Source organism: Giraffa tippelskirchi, chromosome 7 (genome assembly GCF_054371585.1).
Source record: "Giraffa tippelskirchi isolate mGirTip1 chromosome 7, T2T-mGirTip1v1.2.pri, whole genome shotgun sequence".
Taxonomy (NCBI): domain Eukaryota; kingdom Metazoa; phylum Chordata; class Mammalia; order Artiodactyla; family Giraffidae; genus Giraffa; species Giraffa tippelskirchi.
The window spans coordinates 4,865,574-4,890,327 of NC_137281.1; the positions used below are offsets into that span (position 1 = coordinate 4,865,574).

At 41.5% G+C, this 24,754-nt stretch overlaps 2 protein-coding genes and 1 pseudogene across 4 annotated transcripts in view; 2 read left to right on the forward strand and 1 right to left on the reverse strand.

Moving 5' to 3' along the window:
- The window catches only part of LOC145515089 (zinc finger protein 320-like), a 55,670-nt gene that overhangs the window by 28,545 nt on the left and 2,371 nt on the right, over window positions 1-24,754 (forward strand). The gene's annotated exons all lie outside the window — the stretch shown is intronic.
- On the forward strand, window positions 37-23,000 carry LOC145515090 (zinc finger protein 610-like). Of its 3 annotated transcripts, XM_081514614.1 has the most exons (7): window positions 37-103; window positions 2,813-2,871; window positions 4,219-4,302; window positions 6,297-6,379; window positions 13,204-13,330; window positions 15,191-15,293; window positions 20,399-21,000. In XM_081514614.1, exons 4-7 carry the CDS (start codon window positions 6,365-6,367, stop codon window positions 20,448-20,450), a joined length of 297 nt encoding a protein of 98 aa, XP_081370740.1. In that variant the 5' UTR covers window positions 37-103; window positions 2,813-2,871; window positions 4,219-4,302; window positions 6,297-6,364; the 3' UTR covers window positions 20,451-21,000. The 3 variants fall into 3 exon arrangements, with proteins under 3 accessions (XP_081370740.1, XP_081370739.1, XP_081370737.1); XM_081514613.1 differs by lacking the exon at window positions 4,219-4,302; XM_081514611.1 differs by lacking the exons at window positions 4,219-4,302; window positions 15,191-15,293 and having other exon boundaries at window positions 20,399-23,000.
- LOC145512364 (ATP synthase F(0) complex subunit C2, mitochondrial pseudogene) lies at window positions 11,955-12,386 on the reverse strand (annotated as a pseudogene).

Here is a 24,754-nt window from a genome sequence, read left to right on the forward strand (position 1 = left end):
GCAGGAAGCCGCGGCTCTCATACCAAAAGCCCTTTCACACAGACCCGGAAGTTGGCGAGCGCGGAGCCGAGGTCCCTGAGCGGCGCGTAGGGTTCCTTCTAGAGTAAGTTTGCTGAGCCCGCCACCCCTCCAGTCCGCCCCTCCGCCCGCGCTCACTAGTCCTCATGGTGTGGGAATTGCGAGCCATCTGAAAACCCTCGCACCCCGTTCTCGGCCCCAAAAAACGCTGCCGCTGCCGTTGCGGCACAGTTATCTTTTCGTTTGGGTTTTAAGTGTTTCTGAGGCGGTTCCGGCCTTCGGTCCGCGTAGACCCCGCCTTTGGCGACATTTTCCTGCTTAAAACCCTTTTTTACCTCAGGCCTCGCCAAATAAAGCCTTGTCTCGCGAGCTGGAGTCACCCCCTGCCGCGTCGCCTTCTCGACCGCTGGAGGCAGAGCCGGTCGCCCCAGCTCCCGGAGAGGCCGCGCCGGCTCCCCGGTCCCGGGATTCTGGAGGCCCGCCCCGCTCCTGAGACCCCCGCCCACCCAGCCCTTCTGTCCTCGGGTCTCCTCAGGCCGCTCGTTCTGCCCCGCAGGCCCCCTTTCCTGTCAGCCAGACCCCTCACCCCGCGTAGGGTAGGTGGCCTGGGCCAGCCGTGTGACAGCCAGTGCTGTTCCCTGTCTAATTCAACTCGGTCGGAAAAGGTACTCTTCGAGTCCGGAGGCAAGTCTTGTTTCTGTCTCCCACTCAGTAAATACAGGGGCGGGAGGATCAGGAGAAGCAGAGTCAGAAGGACTGAGAGAAATAACTGAAACTGAGGAGAAAAGCATCAGGAAGAACCAATGTGAACACTGAGAATGGCTGAGGGACTTGCAAAGGGATAGTCAAGTCAAAGAGGTTAAGCCTTGAAAAGAGTCAAGTGAGTGAAATAGAGAAGTATTAATAAATGAAAAAGCCAGATCTCCAGGGGTTGGAAAACAGCATAGGGAGACCTGCCCTGTATCGGTGATGGGAGCGGGGAGGCGAAGGGCAATGAGGGACGTCAGAGGTGGAGCGTCCCTAACTGGGTTTTGTTCGGGTTTGAGTCTCCGCTTCTTGGGTTAGAGTCCCGAGTTGTGATTTCACCTGGTTGGAGTCCCGCCACTTGGGTTCAAGTGTCAGTATGAGGTGACCGTGTTGTAGCCACGCGCTCCTGAAAACAAACTCACTCATAAGGACAATGCAGATAGTGGAGTGCAGTTTATTACACTGGCGGATCCAAGGCAGAGTCTCCTCCTAGCCAAGGACCCTGACCTGCATTTGTGGAACTCTTTTATAGCTCATGTGTACGTGGCTGAACCCACCACCCCAAAATCCTTGAGACTTACATAAACGAAGGATGAATACAATCACAATAACCCTATGGTTCTTGTGTTATAGGACTAGATAAACAGTGGACATTTATCAGTAGGCCTGTGGTCATAGCCTGATAAACATAATGGAATTTATGACTTTGTTCTGTTACAGAGATAATTAGCATATTCTTTTAGGCAAGGGAGAGTCCGATTACAAGTCCTAAGGCTGTTCTAGGGAGTCCGGTTTTCCATTTGTATGCCATTTCTATAGACACCGGGCACAAAGTTCAGAGTCCATTGGGAGGGTGACCCTGCGGGTAGCCTAATCTCCGCAGCCTGGCCTAAGATGGAGTCCAGTTCGGTCCGTTTCATCCTTCAACCGGTTCCATCATGCTGCTGGCAGAGAAAGAGGCCAAAGTGTAAGGAGCAGAGGAAGAAAGGGCTGGAAGGAAGCATATCCACATGGCGCGCCAGAGTGGGGAGGAAGGGAGTCACAGTGAGAGAAGGGGAGGAATCGGGAGTACAGAGAAGGAGCTGAAATGAGGGAAGAAACAGGCAGACATAGGTATGGATTTTTGAAAGACTCAGGAAGGTTGGAGAGAGAGAGCATTTCGAGGGGGAACGAATTGCAGCAGCTTGGAACAGGACACGTGTGAGGGAGGAAATGGGACAGGAACAGCAGGAGCGCAGAGGGGGCGAAAAAGAGACACAGAGACCCAGATGAGATAGGGAGATAGGTGAACAGAGAGGTAAGCTCCATCCAGGTGTGGCCAGTTGTTTGGGTACAGATGATTTTTTTAGTTATAGAGATGAGGATGAGAATTTCAAAACTCCTGTCTAAGGCTTGTGTCTTTTTTTATTACTTTTGGCAGAAGATGACTTTCATTTGGAAACTGTTGAGCCTGGGGCAGTGGCTTGATTCCCTGAGTTATGAGTGACCCCCTTCCCTTGTCCTGTCGTGACATAGAGGTCAGGGAAGAAGAAATCTCGGGCAAAAAATAACTGACTGTCACTCTGTGGCAGCTTTTTTTTTTTTGATTAATTATTTTGGCTGTGCTGTCTTCGGTTCTGTGCCGTGGGCTCAGGAGTTGCGGCTCCCAGGTTCTAAAGCACAGGCTCAGTAGTTGTGCACAGGCTTAGTTGCTTGTACTTGTGGGATCTTCCTGAACCAGGTATAGAACCCATGTCCCCTGCATTATCCGGCAGATTCTTATCCACTGTATCACTATTGCGTAGCATTTTTAAAGGAACACTTTTTTGTTTTCAATGCATTCACATTTTCTCCTTTCTTTATGTATGGTGCTTTTTGTAGCTCGGAATCGGTCTTAATTCATTCAGTTTCTGTAATCATTTTTAACTTCAGAAATAAGCTTTTTTAGTTTCGAGTATTCTACTCTTATCATCCTTTTCTAAATAGGTTGATTCTCAATGTTTTAAAGTTTGACACCAGATGTTTAAATGGAAAATAATTCACAATTTTATTTTCACATTTTTTTCAGATTTATTCCTTGCCTGAGTGCTTTCTTCCTGTCATCTCGTACATTTGAAATTTTCTTTGGTAAGTAATAAATCATCTTAGACTATTTTGTGTCATACTTAGCAAAAATATCACCTCGTTTATCAGTTCTATTGAGGTAGATGAACCTGGAGCCTATTATACAGAGTGAAATAAGTCAGAAAGTAAAAGACAAATACTGTATATTAATGCATATATGAAATTTAGAAAGATGGTACCAACGATCCTACATGCAGGGCAGCAAAGGAGACACAGATGTAAAGAACAGACTTTTGGACTCTGTGGGAGAAGGCGAGGGTGGGATGATTTGAGAGAATAGCACTGAAACATGTATATCACCATATATAAAATAGAATGATCAGTGCAAGTTGGATGCACGAAGCAGGGCACCCAAAGCCAGTGCCCTGGAACAACCCAGAGAGATCAGGTGAGGAGGGAGGTGGAAGGGGGTTGAGGACAGGGGGTACACATGTCTGATTCATGTTGATGTATGGCAAAAACCATCACAATATTATAAAGTAGTTATCCTCCAATTAAAATAATTAAAAAATACAAGGAAACTGAAAAAATAAAAGTGAATAAGCAAAGATCACCTCCCCTCCCTTTCTCTGAATTCAAAGAGAAATACATCCTGGAGGGTTTTATGTACGGGACATCGAGTAATAAAATAGACGTATTTTCAACTGTGGTTTTACCAAAGACATGAATTGTGTGTATGTGTTTATGTGTGCACACACAAATGGACATTTTTGGTCTCAGGTGTTTACCAGAGAATAACGGAGGTATGACATTAGATGTTGTGAAATGAAAGGCATTTCTTTGAGAAATGGGAAAATAAAAGAACATTTAACACGATAAAACCAACAAAATAAAATACTTCATTCTTTCGTTTCAAATAAAGAAAAAAAACACCTAGTTTAGCTGGTTAGTCTAATGGTCTCTTTTCTCCATTTTCTACGGTCAGTGAAAAAAGTGAGCTGTGAGGTGATATGAAGATGTTTCCCTCTGGTCCCTTTTTGACTTTTCTGTGCAAATGAGGAAGGATGGCCTGGATTGACCTGGAACCTTCCAACAGAGCCTTTTTATTCATGATAAAAAAGATTACTCAGATTCTATTTCTAAGCTGACCCCTTAGAATGTTTTTCCTACCAGTGGATATATATTTGCAATTCTGTATTTTTAAAATATTTTACTGCAATCTTATAATAAAGAATTACCTGCTTGGTATCAGTTTGACTCAATCTTGAAAGAAAAGTTTGTTTTGCTCAGATACATGACAGATGTTCCTGGTGTTTAATGGGATGGGCAGCAAGGACAAACTTGGCTCACTTGCCCTTCAGCCTCCCATTTCATTATTCGGTTATACCCGGTTCTCTTCACTCACCCCAGACCTTCTCATGAACGGCTTCTCTCTGTGCCTGAGGGAGCCCACTTGAAACATGGAGATGAGAGACTAGACCGGAAACTCTGAGGGTGAGCAACACTGACCCCTGAAATAATTAGCCCAATTGGCTGTGTGTCTGTGTGTGGCAGTTCTGGTTTGGAGGGAGTGTCTGGTAGTAATTAGAGTTTTAAATAGATCCCAGTCCTCCCTGAATGAAAAAGGAAAGGGAAGACTGTAGGATGGAGGCAGGATGACAGGCTCAGAATCAGATGACTTCTATGAATAAGGCTAAACCTGAATGGGGATTTTTGTTTCCGTCCTGACGTTCAGACCTGCACTGTCTTTCATTTGTTCTTGGGACAAAAGCTTGACTCCTCGCTGTGGCTCCATGTTTGTATAAGGGGATTAGAGGCTCATTATGGGCTCTGTGGACACTATTGGACCCCATGAAAGTCTGTAAGTTTGTTTGAGTCCCGCTGGGAAATTAGGAGTCCTAAGGTTAAGATCGCAGAATGCTTGTTATAAGGTGGTCCTGCCTGGTAGGGATCTCTGGGCCCAACCGGAGAATAGTCATAAAGTCCTGTGACATTGGGGAAGATGGCTCCGAGAATCAGAGGGCAGTGATGCCCAGTGGTTGCAGCCCCAAGGCTCGTCCTCTAGAAGGTGCAGCTGCAACTCTGTTGCTGCCAGGCCACTGCTGGGTTCTCTGTTATCCACTCCTGTCCCTCCCAAAATAAGCACACACAGAGGCACAGTACAGAAAACACGGAATCTTAACTGCACTGTTGGTGGTAACGTAAATGGTACTGCTATGTTGGAAAATAAAATGGAAGTTCCTTAACAATTTAACATAGACAGGCCTACAGTCTGTCAAACCCATTTCTGACAGATATCCAAAGGAAAAGCAACCCGTTTTTCAGGGCTATGTCCGCAGTCCCATGAGTGTGACTGGATTTGCAGTAGCCAAGGCAGAGACACAGGCCAGATGTCTCTTGACAAAAGAATAGGTAACAAAAGTGTGGTACAGAAATATTTATTATATACTGTAGATTCATGAACTATTTTTTCTCCATATATAAATATAAAAATCAAGGATCCTGCATTTATGCCAAAATGAATGAAGCTAGAGAACATTATGCTAAGTTAAATCAACCTGACAAGGGAGGACAGATACGGTATGTGGAAACTAGAATTGTCAAACTCATAGAGCCATCAAGTAATAAGGCTGTTACCAGGAGCTGGGTGAAGGGGGAAATGGGGCACTGTTAGTCAAGAGTAGAGATTTTCAGTTGTAAAATAAGTAAATTCTGGGGATCTGAGGTACTGCATGCTGCCTGTAATGTTTCTATGTAGTTGAAATTCGCCCAGAGAGAAGTAATACAGTGTGCTCAGAGGTGGAAGTGTAACTTAGTCAACTGTAATAATTACTCAGTGTATGAATCTATCACATGATCACTTTGTACACAGTACGTTTATACCATTTTTGTTAGTTACACCTTAGTGAGGCTGGGAAAGAAAAAGAGAGTTTGGGGGTGCTTTTCTCCTCTGAATGGTGCTCAGTCCACGCTTCACGTTTCGTTGATGAGGCATTTTGCATGCCCGTGTTTTGTACCCTTTGACCAGAGATTCCCCTTCAGGTAGTTTGTGCTGGCCCACAGCTGGAGAATGTTTAAGGTGCCCCCGGTGATTCCAGGCTGCATCCCTCACTGAGCGTCAGGGCTGTGAGTCCTCACGTTCCTGAGGGCTGAGATCTGGGCTGAGGAGGGGGTGCTCTGCCCTGACTGGGGATGGATCGGGGCCTGGAGTGTGACCTGAAGGAGACTGCCTGGTCAGCTGAGGTGCCCCCTGCTGCTGTGTGCATGAGGCCTCACCAGGAGGGGAGTGAGATCGGAGGGAAAGTGTGGGAAAGTCCCCTGTTGGTCTCTCTGTGGGAGTTGAGTGTCCTGAGTCCCTCCTGAGACCGTGGCCACAGGGGACAGTCTGTTCCACACGGTGAGGGCTTCCCTGTGTGTGTGGTTGGGGCTCAGGAAGGGGGTGTGTTTACTGTATGCGTTAAACAGCATGTTTTCCACTTTGTCGATAGACCTCTGAAGACTTGTGTTGCCTGAGGAAGCTCTGAAGTTCAGGAAGAGGAAAGAAAAGGAGTCCGGCATGGCTCTTTCTCATGTAAGGTCATATTCAGTCTGTCCTTCCTGAAATGCCCTTCTCTGGACTCGCTAATCGGGTCTGACTCTGGAGAGTCCCGTCTGACTCCTGTACACGCACACTCACCCCAGGCCTTCCCTCAGGGCCTGTTGTCTCCACTTAGATCCCGTCTCCCCGTGACCCGGTGACCTGGCCCTTGTGAGGAGGCTCCCCTGGGCACCATCCTGGGCAGGGCTTCTCACCCACGGGTTGGAGATGGGGTCTCAGTGCTTTTGGGCAGCAGGGATTGCTGAGGGCCCATCTGGATGCCGTGTCTGCTCTCTGTCAACCAGGGTAAGGAAACTGCACGTGGAAGTCAGGTATTAATGTGCACAATAGCTGGTAAAATCTGGGAATCAGATCAGTTAGGGGCAGTTTGTTCTGATTTTTTAAAGGCAGTTCAAGCTAAAATGTGGGTCAATCTCTTTAAATCCTTGTTGTTAATAGAATGGAAAGTTCAGAAATAGACATCAGTGATACAGGGTTTTTTAGTTTATCATCAGATTCAAATCATGTAATGCCTCTAAGTTCCTGGCAGGTGGAAATTTTCATCACCTCCATTCCTCAGAGGTTGTCCTTTCACTCTGTGGATTGAATCCTTTGACACAGAGACATTTTAACCTTTAATGCAAGCAAGATTCCAGCTTCATTCTTTTGCTGGTGGATATCTATTTTCTCAGCATCACGGTTATTGAGACTGTCCTTTCCCTTTTGTGTATCTTCACTTCCTCGTGAATATACCTTACAGATACACAAAGAGTTATTTCTGAATACTGTGTTCTGTTCAGTTGGTTTATTTGTCTGTTTTTATGCCACTACCACATCACCCTGATTACCTTGTAATCGATTTTGAAATAGAAGGACCGCCATCTTCCTTCTTCAGGAGTTTTGCTGTTTGCTCTTTGAATAGTTCTATGACTTTCACCATGTTTTATTCTGCTTCTACAAGATTGCCATGGCAGTTTTGATAATGAGTTATTGGTTGATTGATCCTTGGTGTTCAGTTATTGAAGAATCTTTTTTGGTACAGCATGTTTCTTTCGTAATCGTTATGATTTTTACCTCTGAAACTTTGCCATGTGGGAAAGATGATAAATTTACTTCGTTTTCAGTTTGGGGACCTTTGGTTTCTTTTTCTCATCTAACTGCTCTGTCGAAGGCTTTCAGTGCTTTGTGGAGTGCCGGAGTCCCGCTCCAGCTGATCCAGGGGTCCCCAAGGGATGAACGGTGTCGGCGAAAGGAAAAGAGACATAGAGTTTTTTTGATGGCCTAAAGACCACACACTTTATTGCTTTAGTCTCTATTTATATAGCATATGATCTTCTACGTAATGATTCTTACAATATTTTTCCATTTAGATCAACATCCCCTGATTCTAAGATGTGCTAAAAGTTTTTTCCTAGTCTACTGTCACATTTTGGTTACATGTTTACCCCGAAACCTATTTTTATCTTACTAAAACATAATCTATAAATCATATTATTCCATCTGTTTATTTTGTACAGCCTGCTACTACAGTGTGTACAGCGTCTTGCTTCAATGACTAAAAACTATAGTGATGGCTAAGGGCAAAGTTTTTCATAGTACAGCCATTGTCCATGGTGGCTTGTTTACCATCTACCCACATACCACAAGACTATTTCTGGCAAGGGGAAATCTTTTGCAGTTTCCTAGAAACTATTTACAATACAATTTATATATATCTTTTCTGTTTGTGCTTAGATTTTGAGGGGAAAAGGCAATTGGCTTAGTTTCTGTAACTTTCCCTGATACATGACCCAAGTTTTCCAGTCATCAATAACAATTTCCTCATGAGGCCAGGTCACAATAGGCTTAGGGCTTGTTTTCCAAATGATCATGGCCTTATTCCCTGGCTGAATGTTAGGGACCCACCAGTCAGGGGCCTCAGTAGGTTTAATCATTTTTGGAATATTTCTTTGGGGCAAGGGATCATATTTCTTTTTATTGAACTCTCATGATCTCATCATGGAAGCCCCTACAACTCCAGCCATCAAAGAATGAAACAGAGTTAGCCACAACAAAAGCATAGAAACAGGAAGGAGGGAAGGTTCCGATCCAGGAGAGAAACCGCTTTGCAGTCTCTTCTTGATTGGTGCCGTGACTTTGTCATCCGGCAATAGATCCAGAACGGCTCCCAACAGAAAGAAAGAAACACAGCTAGCTACAACAGAAGCATAGAAACAGGAAGGAGGGAAGGTTCCGATCCTGGAGAGAAACCGCTTTGCAGTTTCTTCTTGATTGGTGCCGTGACTTTGTCATCCGGCAGTAGTTCCAGAACGGCTCCCAACAGTGGAGCTGTAGTGCAGAGTGCGCATCCTTGCCTTCTTCTTGACCTCAGAGGAAAACCTTTCATTCTTTCCCCATTGCTGTGCTCTTTTCATAATGGCATTTATTATGTTGATATTGGTGTAATTTATTGTTTGTAGTTTGTTGAGTGTTCCATCTTGAAAGGTTGTCAAATTTTTGTCGAATGCTTTTTTTCTGAATTGAGATGATCCTGTTTTTTTTTTTCCCTTTAATCTGTTAATGTAGTGTGTCATGTTAATTGATTGTTGTATGTTGACTTCTCCTTGCCTTATATGAATAAAATCCACTTGGTCATGGTGTCAGATCTTTTTATTTAGTTAAATTATTTTAATTGAACGATAGTTGCTTTATAGAAGTTGTTGTTTTTTGCCAAATACCAACAGGAATCAGCCATAGGTATACATATGTCCCCTCCCGCCCATCTTCCTCCCTATCCCATCCCTGTAGGTTGTTAGAGAGCCCCTGTTGGAGTGCCCTGAGTCATTCAGCAAATTCGCATTGGCTCTCTACTTTACATATGGTAATGTAAGTTTCCACGTTACTCTCTCCATACATCTCACCTTCCCCTTCCTCCCCTCCTCCCTGCGTCTGTTCTCTATGTCTGTTTCTCTAGATCTTTTTAATATGTGTTGAAGTTGGTTTGCAAGTATTTGAATTGTGCATCTGTATTCGTCAGGAGTATTGGTTTCTAGTTTTCCTTTCTAGTGTCTTGGGGAAATCAGTAAAGGATTAGAATCATGCTTCCTCCATAGAATTAGCAGGATTAATGGTAATTCTTTTGTAAATGTTTGGTAGAATTTGGTTCTGTATTTTTCTTAGAGGTTTCTGACTGCTTTTTAAATCTCTCTAGTTATAATGGGCTTCCATATATCTTATCATATAGATCTTCCATAATCATACAGAATCTGCCTGCAGCGGGAGACCCAGGTTCTATCCCTGGGTGGGAAGATTCCCTGGAGAAAGGAATGACTGTCTAGTCCAGTATTCTTGTCTGGAGAAATTCCATGGACAGAAGAGCCTTGTGGGCTACAGTCCATGAGGTCACAAAGAGTCAGACACGACTGAGTGGCTAATAATTTCACTTTCAACACTTCTCAATGTTTTTATTTCTTAATAAGTAATATAGTTTGTATGTTTCTGAGAATTTGCCCGTATCTCCTATATTCTGTCACTGATAGGCATTATTGGTCATAGTACTTCCTTATCTTTAGAAACTTTCTTTGACCTCAGTTGTAATCATTCCTGTTTCATACCTGTTTTTAGTTATTTGACTCTTTTTTTCTCTTTTCCTTAGTCTAGGTGGGGCTTTTCCTGTACAGTTTTTTTAACACATCAACTCTTGGTTTGTTGATTTTTATATTTTTCTACTTTCTATTTTGTTTCTGGTTTAATCTTTCTTATTTACCTGTTTCCTTCTGCTAAACTTGAGTTTAGTTTGTTTTCCGTTTTCTGCTTCCTAGAGGTCTAAAAACAGATTTGAGATTGAAGATCTTTTTCTTTTTTTTGATGTAAGCATTTAACAGTTCCGACTTTCCTTTACTACAATCTTCTATGCGTGTTATAAATTTTGTAATGTTGTCTTTCGTTTTCATCCATGTATTAAAAATGTTCCATGTGATTTTTTTCTTAGACCCATTTGTGGTGTAAGAGTGAGTTGTTTAATGTCCACATTTGGGGAATTTTCTTTTTTTGTTGTGTTTATTGCATTGTTGTTAGGGAAGATACTTTTATGGTATCAGTCTCTTAAAATTATTAATTTTGCCCTGATGTGGTCTCTCATAGAGAATGTTTTATGTGTCTTTGAGATGCATGTGTTTTATGCTTTTGTTGGGCTGTGTGATCTGTACATGCCTGTTCAGCTTGGGCGTTGAAATCTCATACTATTCCTGTGCCACTATTTCTGTCTTACTTTCCCTTAATGTTTTCTTCATTTTTCTGAGATATCTAATGTTAGATGTATATATATTTTTACTTGTTACAGCTTTTTGGTAAATTGAGCGTTTTATCATTATACGATATTTATCTCATTGCACTTTTTGTTTCTTCAGTTTGTTTTGTCTGATATTAGAGTCTCCCCTGCTCTCTTTAGGATGGACTGTCTTTTTCCAGCCTTTCACTTTTCACCTTTCCACGTCCTTAGGTTTGTGAGTACTACCAGTTTCCACTCTCTGACAAACTCTGTGCCTCTTGCCCTGTGTTTTTGCTCCTGTTGCTTCGTCTAGTGGCCCCTGCTCATGTGCACTGTATGGTGGTGAAAGACAGGCACCCTGGACAGCTCCTTTCAGGCCACTGTAATTTCAGAAGGAATCTATTGAATGTTTCTTTCCCATCGTGATGTTTCTTGAGATAGTCTTGCTTAATAACGATTTTTTTTCTATATTCTTGTTTGCCATGATTTTTAATTCTCCAAGAAGTTTTTTACTTTAGTATAGTGACAATTTTTTTTTGTCATAATCTAATGACTCTTCTAGTTTCAAATCACTGTTTTTTTAATGGAACAGAAAGCAAAGAAAGTCGATGGCCTCTGTTAATGCCTTGGGATGTCAATTTAAATGGAAAAAATTGTATTTGTGTTTTCGTATATGGTAATTTTATTCTGAATTGAGTTCAAGTATTCTTTTTTTTTTTTCGTTTTTACCAGTTTTTTTTTGGTACCCTAGTATAGAATCCTGTTGACAAACTCAGCTGAGTACCAAGGATACATTTTTATCATCTGAAAGATGGTGAAATACATGTGAATAAAAGGGTGATATAAAATTGTCCAAAAAATCTGTCATGAGGCGAATCCTCTCATTTCAATTAATTTTTCACAGATAAGTATGCATGCAAGTGCAACTCGGTGGTTAAGATAGAAGACATCGTGATTTAAAAACGACATATTACCGTTTTTTTTTCAGTTGAAATTGTGTTATCAGTATAATCTGTGGCCTTGACATTTTCTCAACAATCCTATTACTGTTTTAGGTAGCAAATTACTAACATCTGTGTTTCTGTATCCACGTCTATAATGACCTTTCATGCCATTCCACATGGTTCACCTTGGACTTTTTTGTTTTTTCAGATTAATGCAATATTTATTTGTTTTCCTTCTGTCAAACTCTGAGCCCACCACTTTCCCCCGGCTGCCTGGGGAGTTACAGGAAAGGGAACATACAGGGCAGACACAGGAGAAAGAAACAGAAAAGAGAAGGAGTGGGAAACAGCTCCTTCACATCGTGAAGAAGATGAGCTAGACCACCATCAGGCAAAAGAGCCCCATGGGCTTTGAGAGGGCCAAGCCCATGGTGTAGAAGAGCTGCTGTTTCGGGGCAGGGTTCCTGGCGTAACAGTGATGAAGCTCCGGAACACAGTCCCACTTCCAGCCCCGGAGCCACCCACCCCTGCTGTGGCAGCTCCAGCTCCAGGGAACCTGGCTGCTGTGTCAAAGTCCCTTGACGTGGCACTGGTTTGGAAGCTGTGGCTAGGAATAAGTGAGATGGTCCGGGGACCTGGGGCTGCCAACCTGCTGTGGCTCACATCGCTCAGTGTCCCTGGTCCTTCACCACCACTGCGGACAGTGATCACTCAACAGAGGGGAGGTTCTCCCGATCGAGGAGGGGGTGGATACGAATTTGGCGCAGGCGTCCATTTTCAGGGGAGGAAGGCCCGAGGCCCGAGAGCTGCTCCCCGTGCCGAGAATACGGGGGCAGGGAGGAGGCTCACCTTGGACTTCTTTCAAGGTTTCTTTAGGAGCCCCTGTCGACTGACTTTTAACGTTCTCTGTGTTACTTAACTGTTAGATGCTTAAGCTTCAGTTGCTGAGCCCAAGCCTCTGAGTCCGGTGCTTCGTGTAACATTTCTTACCTTCTTGATCTGAGTCGAGTTTCTCAGAGTGTCTGTGACACAGTTTTTCTTCTGTAAGGTGGGAACAGATCGTTCTTGAATGAGCTAGTATATTGGTGACAGGTTCCTGCCTGTAAAGTACTTATTTAATGTTTAGAGTAATACTGCAGTAACTTAGAGCAACAGGAAGCCTTCAGGCACTTTTGGTCCTTGCTGCTGTGATCGGCGTCTTAAAGCTGTGATCGGCGTCATAACTGAAAATGTTGACCTTTCCATTGAAAGTGCTGTGGACTTCGTCATCTCTGAAGACACCACTGATGCTGTGCCTCATCTGGATACTGAATTGCACTCACTGGGTAGAACATAATATCTGACACTTCCGTAGAGCCAATGCAGCGTTGAGGTTTATTTATATATGTTTCATGGAGTTTGAACAATGATGAAAATCCATATTAATTGGAGGATCTCATAAGGTCGTATGAAAAAGCATAAGAAATTAAAATTAAGAGATCCATAATTTCTTCAGATACCCCTGCATGGATCTGTTAGAACACATCCTTCAACCAAGTCAATCCTTACGCCTTACTACCCTTTGTGTTTTGCATGAAAATGAGGACTTTTCATGGCCCTTTTGGTGACATGTGGTTTCATTTCAGGAACAACTGACCTTTGACGATGTGGCCGTCAAATTCACTCAGGAGGAGTGGGAATTCCTGGACCCTACTCAGAGGGCCTTGTACAGGGACGTGATGCTGGAGATCTACAGGAACCTCCTCTCCCTGGGTGAGGATGACTTCCTTCCAGAGCTGCCCTTGGGTATCTGCATTTTCCCTGTGTGCCCCTTGGGAGCCCCTGATGTCTTTCATCTGAGAGTTCTGGTGACTTGGGCATGACACAGCTTCACAAGGTTAAACTGACCCTCTTCAGATGCTGTGTCTGTTTCATGTCACTTCTGAGGTTCTCCCAGAGCTTAATTATGTACGAAGCTCACTGGCAACTGTTAAAAAAAAAAACACCAAAAAACCTGATTTCCTATTTTCTACCTTTTGACTTTTGGCTCAGTGTTTAAAAAAATCCACAGCACGTTAGATTTCTTTCTTCTGATAACTCTGAATATCTATTTCTTCTTGTTTGGTGTTGCTTGTTTGTTTACTTCTCTTTGGCTGCACCATTCTGCATGTAGGATCTTAGTTCCCTGACTAGGGATCAAACCTGCATCCTTGCATTGGAAGTGCCGAGTCTTAACCACTGGATCACTAGGGGAGTCCCAGAATTTCTGTATCTCAAAAGGGCTGTTTTTTTCCGTTTAGGAGTGGGACAAGCTGGTGGATTGGATCCTCTGTGGTTGTTACTCAGGAAAATGTAAGGAGAGTGGATAGAGAGATCGTCTCTTTGATCCTTGATCCTCCGAGGGGAGCATATGTGACTCTCTGGGCTCTTAGCTTGCCCATCTGTAGGCCGAGCGCATGGTCCCATCTCAAGGTCCTGTAATATCTGACCTTCACGTTGTGCTATTTTTACCCTTGTGCTGCTCTACCCAGTCTGGGAATGTCAGCTGTTCCCGATGTTACATTCTCCTTACTTTGTATCGTTTTACCTCTTAAACTTCTTTGAAATATATTCCTGCGGGTCTGAAATTTGATCTGGCTTCCTTGCTGTGATAATCCACCCATGTTTAATTGGCAGCCTCTGGTGAGTCTCTGTGGAGTGGATTTACCAGGTAACAGAAAACTGTGATGGAGACACTATTCCTAATGTTATTTTCTTGCTCTGTACAAAGTCACCACTTGAAGCTATCCAGTAGAGTGGTCAGTATGTTCTAGGATTATGAGAGAGAAAGTATCACGAGAGCCTGATGCATCTTTCCAGGTTATTTTCTGGCTTTGGAGACTCTGTCAAGGGCACCGTGGCAGTGTTGTTCATGGATATCAAGGACCATATATTTTAGCCTCTGTAAATGGTATGTAAATGTGTCCAAGTTCACATTCTCATATCTATGAGGCTGTTGGCTGCCCTGTTGTTCTGTGCATTGAAAGTATTTTTTTATTTTATCATTGAGTTCAAATTTCTGTGTTACTCTTAGGGTTTCTGTTTTGTATTTGCAGTGCATTGGATGGTTGGCTGGGGAATGGTCCCGATGGTGGAACTGGTGACCAGTCCCTCTTAAATTCTTCATATGTTCTTTGTACTCATTTATTATCAGATGTATGATTTACACATATTTTCTCTTTTACTGTTGATTGTCTTTTCACACTCACTGCACTTTAATGCACAGTAGTTTAAAATTTGATATAGTTCAGTTTATTAGTAGCAGGTTTTATTTTGTGGCATGTGCTTTTCATGTTCTATCTGGTAAATCATTTGTGGGTCCAATTTCCAGAAACATTTCCTGCATGTTTACTTCTAGGAGTTTTATACATTTGGGACTTAGGTTTAGGTCTTTGAACCATTTTGAGTTCATTTTTGTCTATAGTGTACGATAATGTTGCAAGTAAATACTTTTGTTGGTGGGTATTCAGTTTTGTCAACACGTCTTGTTTCATAGACTGCTTCCCCCATTTAGTAGTTTTTACACTCTTTGAAACATCATTTGAGCATCTCCCCAAGAGCTGTTTTTGTTCTTGTTTTAACCGTTCTTTTTAGGTATGCTGCTGCTGTTGCTGCTAAGTCGCTTCAGCCGTGTCCGATTCTGTGCAACCCCACCGACGGCAGCCCACCCGCCTCCTCTGTCCCTGGGATTCTCCAGGCAAGAACACTGGAGTGGGTTACCATTTCCTTCTCTACTTTTTTAGGTATAGTTAATTTTCAATGTTGTGTTTCAGGTATACAGCAATTTACAAGATACTTAATATAGTTCCCTGAGCTATATAGTAGGTTCTTGTTGTTTATCTATTTTGTATATATGTTAGTTTGTATATATTCAGACTCCTAATTTATCTTTCCCTTTCATGCCCCCACCACCATCCTGCACTATCCGCTTTGGTAACCATAAGTTTGTGTTTTTTTGCTGGTGAGTTTCTTTTGTGAATAAGTTCATTTGTATCATTTATTTCTGTTCAACATATCATATCCTATGATATTTGTCTTTCTGTGTCTGATTTCACTTAGAATAATCCCTAAGTGTGTCTGCTGCTGCTGCTGCTAAGTCGCTTCAGTCGTGTCCGACTCTGTGCGACCCCATAGACAGTAGCCCACCAGGCTCCGCCATCCCTGGGATTCTCCAGGCAAGAATACTGGAGTGGGTTGCCATTTCCTTCTCCAGTGCATGAAAGTGAAAAGTGAAAGTGAAGTCGCTCAGTCGTGTCCGACTCTTAGCGACCCCATGGACTGTAGCCTACCAGGCTTCTCCATCCATGGGATTTTCCAGGCAAGAGTACTGGAGTGGGGTGCCATTGCCTTCTCTGCTTCAAAAGCCATTACTTCCTTGTGTTTTATGCTGTGGAAGTGGCAACCCACTCCAGTGTACTTGCCTGGAGAATTTCATGGACAGGGGAGTCTGGCGGGCTGCAGGCCATGGGGTCTTAAAGAGTGGCCGCGGCTGAGCTACTTTCACTTCACGATATTCCCTTGTCTACATGTACCTCATGCTGTTTATCCCTCTGTCTGTCAGTGAACGTCAGGTTGCTGACGTGCTCTGCCTGGTGTAAATAATGCTGCTGGAAAATTGGGGTGCATGTATCATTTTGAATTCGTTTTCATCCTTTGTGGATATATGCCGAGGGTCGGAATTGCTGGTTCATGTGGTAGCTCAGCTGTTTAGTTCTTTATGGAACCTCCATGCTATTCTCCAAAGTGGCAGTACCAATTTATGTTCCTTTTCTCTTTTCTTCACACCCTCTCAAGCATTTATTGTTTGTAGACGTTTTGATGGTTGTCATTCTGACCAGTGAGAGGTGATAGATGTTTGTGGTTTTGATTTGCATTTCTCTCATAAGTAGAGACATTGAACATCTTTTCCGGTGACTGTTGGCCATCTGTTTGTCTCCTTTGGAGAAATATCTGTTTTGATCTTCTGCCCAGTTTTGGATTGGGTGGTTTGTTTGCTTGTTTTTTCATATTAAGCTGTATGAACTATGAACTGTTTGTATATTTTGGAAATAAATCCCTTACAGGTAGCGTCATTCGTATATATAGTCTCCTAGTCCAAAAGTTGTATTTTTGTTCTTTTTTTGGTTTCCTTTGCTTTGCAAAAAGGTTTTAAATTTAGTTAGGTCTCATTTGTTTGATTTTGCTTTTATTACCATGACTCTAAGTGATAGATCCCAGAAAACTTTGTTGACATTTATGTCAGTGTTTTGGATTTGTTTTCCAGTATGAATTTTATAGTATCTGGTGTTGCATTTAGATGTTTAATACATTTTGAGTTTATTTTTGTATGTGGTGTTAGAGAATGTTGGACTTTCATTCTTTTTCATGTAACTATCCATTTATCCCAGCATCACTTATTAAAGAGACTTCTTCATTCTATATTCTTTCCTCCTTTGTTATAGAAGAATTGAGTATAAGTAAATTGGTTTATTTCTGGATTTGCTGTCCCGTTCTACTGATCTGTGGTTCTGTTTTGTGCCTTTATCATACTGTTTGGATGACTGTAAGTTTGTAGTATAGTCTAAAGTCAGGGAACATGATTCCTCCAGCTCTGTTCTTTCTCAAGATTGTTGCAGATACCAGAGTCTTTTGTATTTTGGTACAAATTAAATTTTTCTTTGTTTTATGAACTATGTCATTATTAATTTGATAAAAATTGCATTGAATATGTAAATTGGCTTGGATAGTATGGTCATTTTGACAGTGTTACTTCTTTCAATCCAAGGACATGGTATATGTTTCCATCTGTTTGTGTCATCTTTGGTATCAGTCATCAGCATCTTACAGTTTTACTAGTACAGTTCTTTTGACTTTTTAGGTAGGTTTATTCCGTAGAAGTTTTTCTTTTCTAGGAGATGGTGAATGGGATTGTTTCATTAATTTCACTTTCTCATATATCATTATTAGTGTGTAGAAATGCAGCAGTTTTCTATATGTTTTGTATCCAGCAAGTTTACTCTGTTCATTGATGAGGTCTACTACTCATCTGGTGGCGTCTTCAGGATTTTCTGTGTGTAGCATCATAGTGACAGTTTTACTTCTTTTTGATTTATTTGTTTTTTAACTTGAATTCTTTTTATTTCTTTTTCTTTTCTGATTGTTGTGGCTAGGACTTCCAAACATATGTTCAATAAAAGTGGCAATATTGAACATTCTTGTCTTATTCATGTTGTTAAGGGGAATGCTTTCAGTGTTTCCCTGTTGAGTATGATGTTAGTTGTGTGTTTGACATATACAGTCTTACTTATGTTGAGGTCGAGTCCATCTGTGCTGACTTTCTGAAGGGTTTTTATCATAAATGGCACGTGAATTTTGTCAGAACCTTTTCTGCATCTATTGATGATCATATGGTTTTTAGTCTTCAACCGTTAATGTGGTATATCATACTGATTAACTTGTGGATATTGAGAAATCTTACATCCCTGCAATAAATCCAACTTGATCATGGTTTATAATCCTTTTATGTATTAGTAACTGTTTGAATCTGCTCTTTTGAACTCAGGGAAGGTCTAGGAGAATAAAGCTTTTTTCTACAAAAAGGAGTTGGATGCCTCAGAAAGGCTTTTGTAACTGGGAAGGCCCTCCAGAGTCAGTTTCAGTCCCTCCTTTCCTTTGATCCTCCTCGATCTTAGGGTGAACATGTGTGGAAGAAGAAACGAAATAAATGTCCAGTGGAGAGGTTAACCATACTTGGCAGAGGACTCCAGGTTTAGATAGCCTTTTCCTGGATTTTCCTTCTGATTTCTGCTAATAAGATTCTGACACAACATCCTGGAATATTGTGTATGTTTTTCTTGAATATAGGCATTCCTTTGTAACTGACAAAATTCACAGTTGGATACATTACATTGTAAATAGCATAACAGGTATTATCCTGCTTTCTCCATATATCACAGTCACTTTTAAAATCTCTCTTGTTTCTGTCCCACACCTGTAGTATAATGCCCAGAAACTTGCTGCAGCAGTTCTTTTCTTTTAAGGTCAGTATATTAGTTTGCGCTGTCAGTTATTTTCACAAAGACCTGCAGTCACAAGCTGATTTCTGACATAAACCTGTGTACCCATGCTCCACGCAGGCCCTTTCTTAGTCCTGACCATTCCTCACATAGTACCTTGATATGGATGGAAACAGTGTTCTTCCCTACCACATCCCTCCACCTTCTACATATTCTCACTGTAAAGATAATCTCTGGTCATTTATTGAACAAGTTTCTCAGGACATGACCTAAATCACTCTGTGCATCCATGATGACTCACAAACCATTTCAAGATGGGATGGTTGAATAATAGTTAAACAGACTACTTCTGTCGTGTATCATCCTTGATATTTCTTTCTAACTTGCTTGTATTTTTTTTTTTAATAGTTTCTAATCTATTTTTTCAGTGGGTGGTCATGTTTACAAATGTTTTCTCTGTCTGTAGGTTCAGATTCATATCCTGGTTCTCTTAGCACTTTGTGGGCCAATTGGGTGTGTCTTCTGCTCTAATTTGAGAAAAACATGTTAATTTACCTCAAGCCTTTTAAAAGCAAATTCGTGCTGTCAGTTGGCTTAGAGTAGTGTATGGTTTACAGTAAATACTCAAAATTTACTTTTCTTTAAAAAAGATAATATCTATCTTCTGTCATGTTCTTTATGATATGACTTTATCTACATTTTATCTTTTTAAAATTTTATTTATTTATTTATTTACCTTATATCTTGTATGCTTTTCACTTGTGACACTTTTCAGCAATATTGTGTCTGACCCTAGTCAATAAATACACAAAGCACTCACTTTTTATTTATTATATTTTGGTGCCATTCAACCAGGTAATTGAGAATAGTGCATGGCTAGAGATTAGCCTTCCTTGGTTGCTCAGTGGTAAAGAATTCACCTGCTAATGCAGAAGATGCAGGTTTGATCCCTGAGTCAGGAAGATCCCATGGAGAAGGAAATGGCAACCCACTCCATTATTCTTGCCTGGGAAATCCCATGGACAGAGGAGTCCGGTGGGGTACAGTCCACGGGGTCGCAGAGTCAAACACGCCTGAGCTACTAAACAACAACATAGGTAGGGATTTCTTTGGTCATTGGCGGTTTGAAAACTGTTGAATATTTTACGTCTTAATTTGTGTCATTTACAGATGATGGTCTTTTAGCATGTATTCTGCAGTACGGCTGACACATACTACTTGTTAACGTTGTAAAATGCCTTTTCTTTTTGGGTACGTAGTTCTATAGCAGATTTAGAAAACTATGTTGTTTCCAAAAAATTGTTTTTGTCATATTCTTCATTTTCACATTTGTTTTCAATTGTAAACAACCAATTGTGAATAGTTAATTATTAATGGGTAAGCTTGGTTTTGGATTGTTTACTGTTACAATATATAATATATTGTTTTGAATTTATTTATGTACAGTAAGTATGCAGAATACAATGATAGTGTAATATTTTTCTTTCCAATTTGAGGCAAATATTGATTGATACGTTCCTAGGGGTCCTCGTAGAAAAATACTGTTTTTGAGAGTTGGCATAATATTGTCCAATGTGAGTGTGTTTCGCATATGGTTTTCAAAACTAGGCTACCTTAATTGTGAATTTATGTTATCATGGTTTCTTAAGGATTCTATTCCTTTAGTGTTTCTAAAAACTTAAGGTCAGCGTTATGGTGTTTCATAACTTGGTGTAAGTATTACTTTTGGTGTAATATATATTCAACCAGAAACATTTATTTTTGAATTATTGTGTGCATGATACCTGTGGTTCTTTTTATCTTGTAGATATCTGTCCTACACATGTGATCAAGCCTTTACAACCCAAAGCAAACAGTGATAAACGAGAAGCATTCCAAACGTTGATTCTGGGAAGACCTGAAAGCTGTGAAATGAAACGTTTTCATCTTTGGGAAAGTCAGGAAAATATGTGTGACTTTCAGTGTCAGGGGAGAGATGACAAAAGAAATTACAAAGGAACACCTGTCCGCCTTAATGGAAATGTGCCTCATGGAAGAGATTCACATGATAGAAAGGATGCACAAATCAAGCCCTTTGGAAACAGGCTTGGATTTAACTTTCAGGATAAACTGCAGATATTTCAAACTGGTGGGATAATTTCTGAATATGAAGTTGAGAAGTCTGTCAACAACAGTTTCTCATTTTCACCACTTCAAAGAATTCCTCCTTGTGTCCAAACCTGTGTTTATTATATGTATGAGAATGATTTTATGAATCATTCAGTAATAACACAAGACCTCAAAGCACACAGGGAAAAACCTTACAAATGTAATGAGTGTGGGAAAGCCTATCTTACGGGCTCATACCTCATTAAACATCAGGCCATCCATACAAGAGAGAAATTACATAAATGTGAAGTATGTGACAAATTGTTTGCTCAAAGTTCACAGCTTGCACGTCATTTGAAAATTCATTCTGAAGTGCAGTGTTACAAATGTAGTGAGTGTGGTAAAACCTGTAATGATAGCTCCACCCTTGCTAGATTACAGATAATCCACTCACGAGCAAATTTACATAAATGTGATGTATGTGGTAAAATCTTTGATCAGAATTCATTCCTTTTAAGTCATCAGAATATCCATGCAAGAAAGAGAAGTTACCAATGTAATGAGTGTGGCAAAACCTTTAGTGACAGCTCAAACCTCAGGAGACACCAGAACATTCATACAGGAAAGAAATATTTTAAATGTGATATATGTGACAAAGTCTTCAGCCGAAATGCAAGCCTTGCTGATCATCAGAGGGTTCATACCAGAGAGAAACCTTACAAATGTGATGACTGTGGCAAGACCTTTCGTCAAAAGTCAGTCCTTTTACGTCATCAGACAGTTCATACTGGAGAGAAACCTTACAAATGTTATGAGTGTGGCAAGCAGTTTAGTCAACATTCACAGTTCATAAGTCATCAGACAGTTCATACTGGAGAGAAACCTTACAAATGTGATGAGTGTGGTAAGGCCTTTCGTGTAAAGTCAGTCCTTTTATATCATCAGAGAGTTCATACTGGAGAGAAACCTTATAAATGTGATGAGTGTGGCAAGGCCTTTTCTGAAAGCTCAAACCTCAGGAAACATCAGAAAATTCATACCGGAAAGAAATTATTTAAATGCGATATATGTGACAAAGTCTTCAGTGGAAATGCAAGCCTTGCTGGTCATCAGAGGGTTCATACTAGAGAGAAACCGTACAAATGTGATGAGTGTGGGAAGCACTTTAGTCGACATTCACAGTGCATACGTCATCAAACAGTTCATACTGGAGAGAAACCTTACAGATGTAATGAGTGTGGCAAGGTCTTTCGTTTAAAGTCAATCCTTTTAGGTCATCAGAGAGTTCATACTGGAGAGAAACCTTACAAATGTGATGAGTGTGGCAAGGCCTTTCGTGTAAAGTCAATCCTTTTATATCATCAGAGAATTCATACTGGAGAGAAACCGTACAAATGTGATGAGTGTGGCAAGCACTTTAGTCGACATTCACAGTTCATAAGTCATCAGACAGTTCATACTGGAGAGAAATCTTACAAATGTAATGAGTGCGACAAGGCCTTTCATGTAAAGTCAATCCTTTTAGGTCATCAGAGAGTTCACACTGGAGAGAAACCTTACAAATGTGATGAGTGTGGCAAGGCTTTTCGTGTAAAGTCAATCCTTTTAAGTCATCAGACAGTTCATACTGGTGAGAAACCTTACAAATGTGAAGAGTGTGGCAAAGTCTTCAGTCAAAAACCACATCTTCGACTTCACTGGAGAATTCATACTGGAGAGAGACCTTTCAGATGTGATGAGTGTGGCAAGTTCTTCAGTCGAAATTCACACCTTACAAGTCATCAGCGAATACATATAGACAAACCTTACAAATGTAATGAGTGTGGCAAACAGTTTAGTCACCATCCACAGCTCACAAAACATAAGAGATTTCATAGTGGAGAGAAACGTTACAAATGTGATGACTGTGGCAAGGCCTTTCATATAAAGTCAAGGCTTTTACGTCATCAGACAGTTCATACTGGAGAGAAACCTTTCAAATGTGATGAGTGTGGCAAGTCCTTTCCTGTAAAGGCAAACCTTTTAAGTCACCAGACAATTCATACTGGAGAGAAACCTTACAAATGTGATGAGTGTGGCAAGGCCTTTCGTGTAAAGTCAATCCTTTTAGGTCATCAGAGACTTCATACTGGAGAGAAACCTTACAAATGTGATGAGTGTGGCAAGGCCTTCCGTGTAAAGTCAATCCTTTTAGGTCATCAGATTGTTCATACTGGAGAGAAACCTTACAAATGTGATGAGTGTGGCAAGGCGTTTGCTAACAGATCAAGCCTCTGGAAACATCGGAAAATTCACACATGAAATAAATTATTTAAATGTGATATATGTGACAAAGTCTTCGGCCGAAAGGAATACCTTGGTGTTCATCAGCCAGTTCATACGGAGAGACACCATACAAATGTGATGAGTGTGGTAAGCACTTTAGTTGACATTCGCAGTTCATAAGTCATCAGAAAGTTGATACATAGGTGAGACATAATGTTCTACCAACTGGCCTTAAACAGAGTAGGCAAGATGTTACAAGGACTGGGCTTTTTGTAGGAGGCGAGGGACAGTTACCAGGGACTGATCGTGTGCTTGGAACAATACATAGGAAAAGGGTCATGTTCTCCATTGAATAGAAATAACGGTTGTATGTATGATTAAAGAAGAGTTACTCTTATTTGTGGAAATTGAAGACAGAGCTGTCACGGTCTTTGTAGACCGGGACCTGTGGACTGGAGTCGACAAGAAGAAGGATGCAGGGGACCGAAGTCTCGATATCTTCATACAAGGCACCTTTAGGCAGTAAAAAAACTGAACAAAAACAAAGCCAAGCAAATAACAATCCTCACAGAGCCAGAAAGCATTCCATATCCTGAGTAACAGGGGCATAACTGGATAGATTACCTTTAGGTAAGGTCACTGAAGGGAGTCACTGAAAGGAACCCAAGCAGGGGCCCTCTCTCAGGATCTCAGTCCTGAGAACCGCGTGCAGCTCTGCTTGTTCCTGTTTTCCAGGAACTGATAAGGAACAGAGCGTCCTTGAGAAATGGCACACAAAGGAAGAAAATAACATGTTGTATCCCTTAACATTCAACGTCTCCTGAGAATTCCCCCTTTTTAATTTTTTCATAATTTGGGTGACTGTAGATACTTTTGTGAAAAAGGCCTTGATCAATTGAGCTTGTTTAGTTTGAACAATTTTACTTGAAAGGCATCGGTATATTACAAATATAATCACCAGGATAATTATCAGCGTTATACCTCCAGATCCAATACTATATGTGTTGCTTTGAAACCATCCTCGATGGTCTAGCGCAGATAATTGGACAGGTAGCTGTTCAGCTAAGGTTTCCAAATTGTTGGAAGAGGGTAGACTCTTAGAGAAGGCTTCCAGGATTTCCTTTTGCAACAACTGTACATTTAGTTCAGTTCAGTTCAGTCACTCAGTCGTGTCCGACTCTTTGCGACCCCATGAATCACAGCACGCCAGGCCTCTCTGTCCATCACCAACTCCCGGAGTCTACCCAAACCCATGTCCATCGAGTCAGTGATGCCATCCAACCATCCCATCCTCTTGTCGTCCCCTTCTCCCCCTGCCCCCAATCCTTCCCAGCATTAGGGTCTTTTCCAATGAGTCAGCTCTTCGCGTCAGGTGGCCAAAGTATTGGAGTTTCAGCTTCAACATCAGTCCTTCCAGTGAACGCCCAGGATTGATCTCCTTTAGGATGGACTGATTGGATCTCTTTGCAGTCCAAGGGACTCTCAAGAGTCCTCTCCAACACCACAGTTCAAAAGCATCAATTCTGGGGCGCTCAGCTTTCTTCACCGTCCAACTCTCACATCCATACATGACCACTGGAAAAACCATGCCTTGACTAGATGGACTTTCATTGGCAAAGTAATGTCTCTGCTTTTAAATATGCTATCTAGGTTGGCCATAACCTTCCTTCCAAGGAGTAAGCGTCTTTTAATTTCATGGCTGCAATGACCATCAGCAGTGATTTTGGAGCCCCCAAATATAAAGTCTGACACTGTTTCCACTGTTTCCCCGTCTATTTCCCATGAAGTGATGGGACCAGATGCCATGATC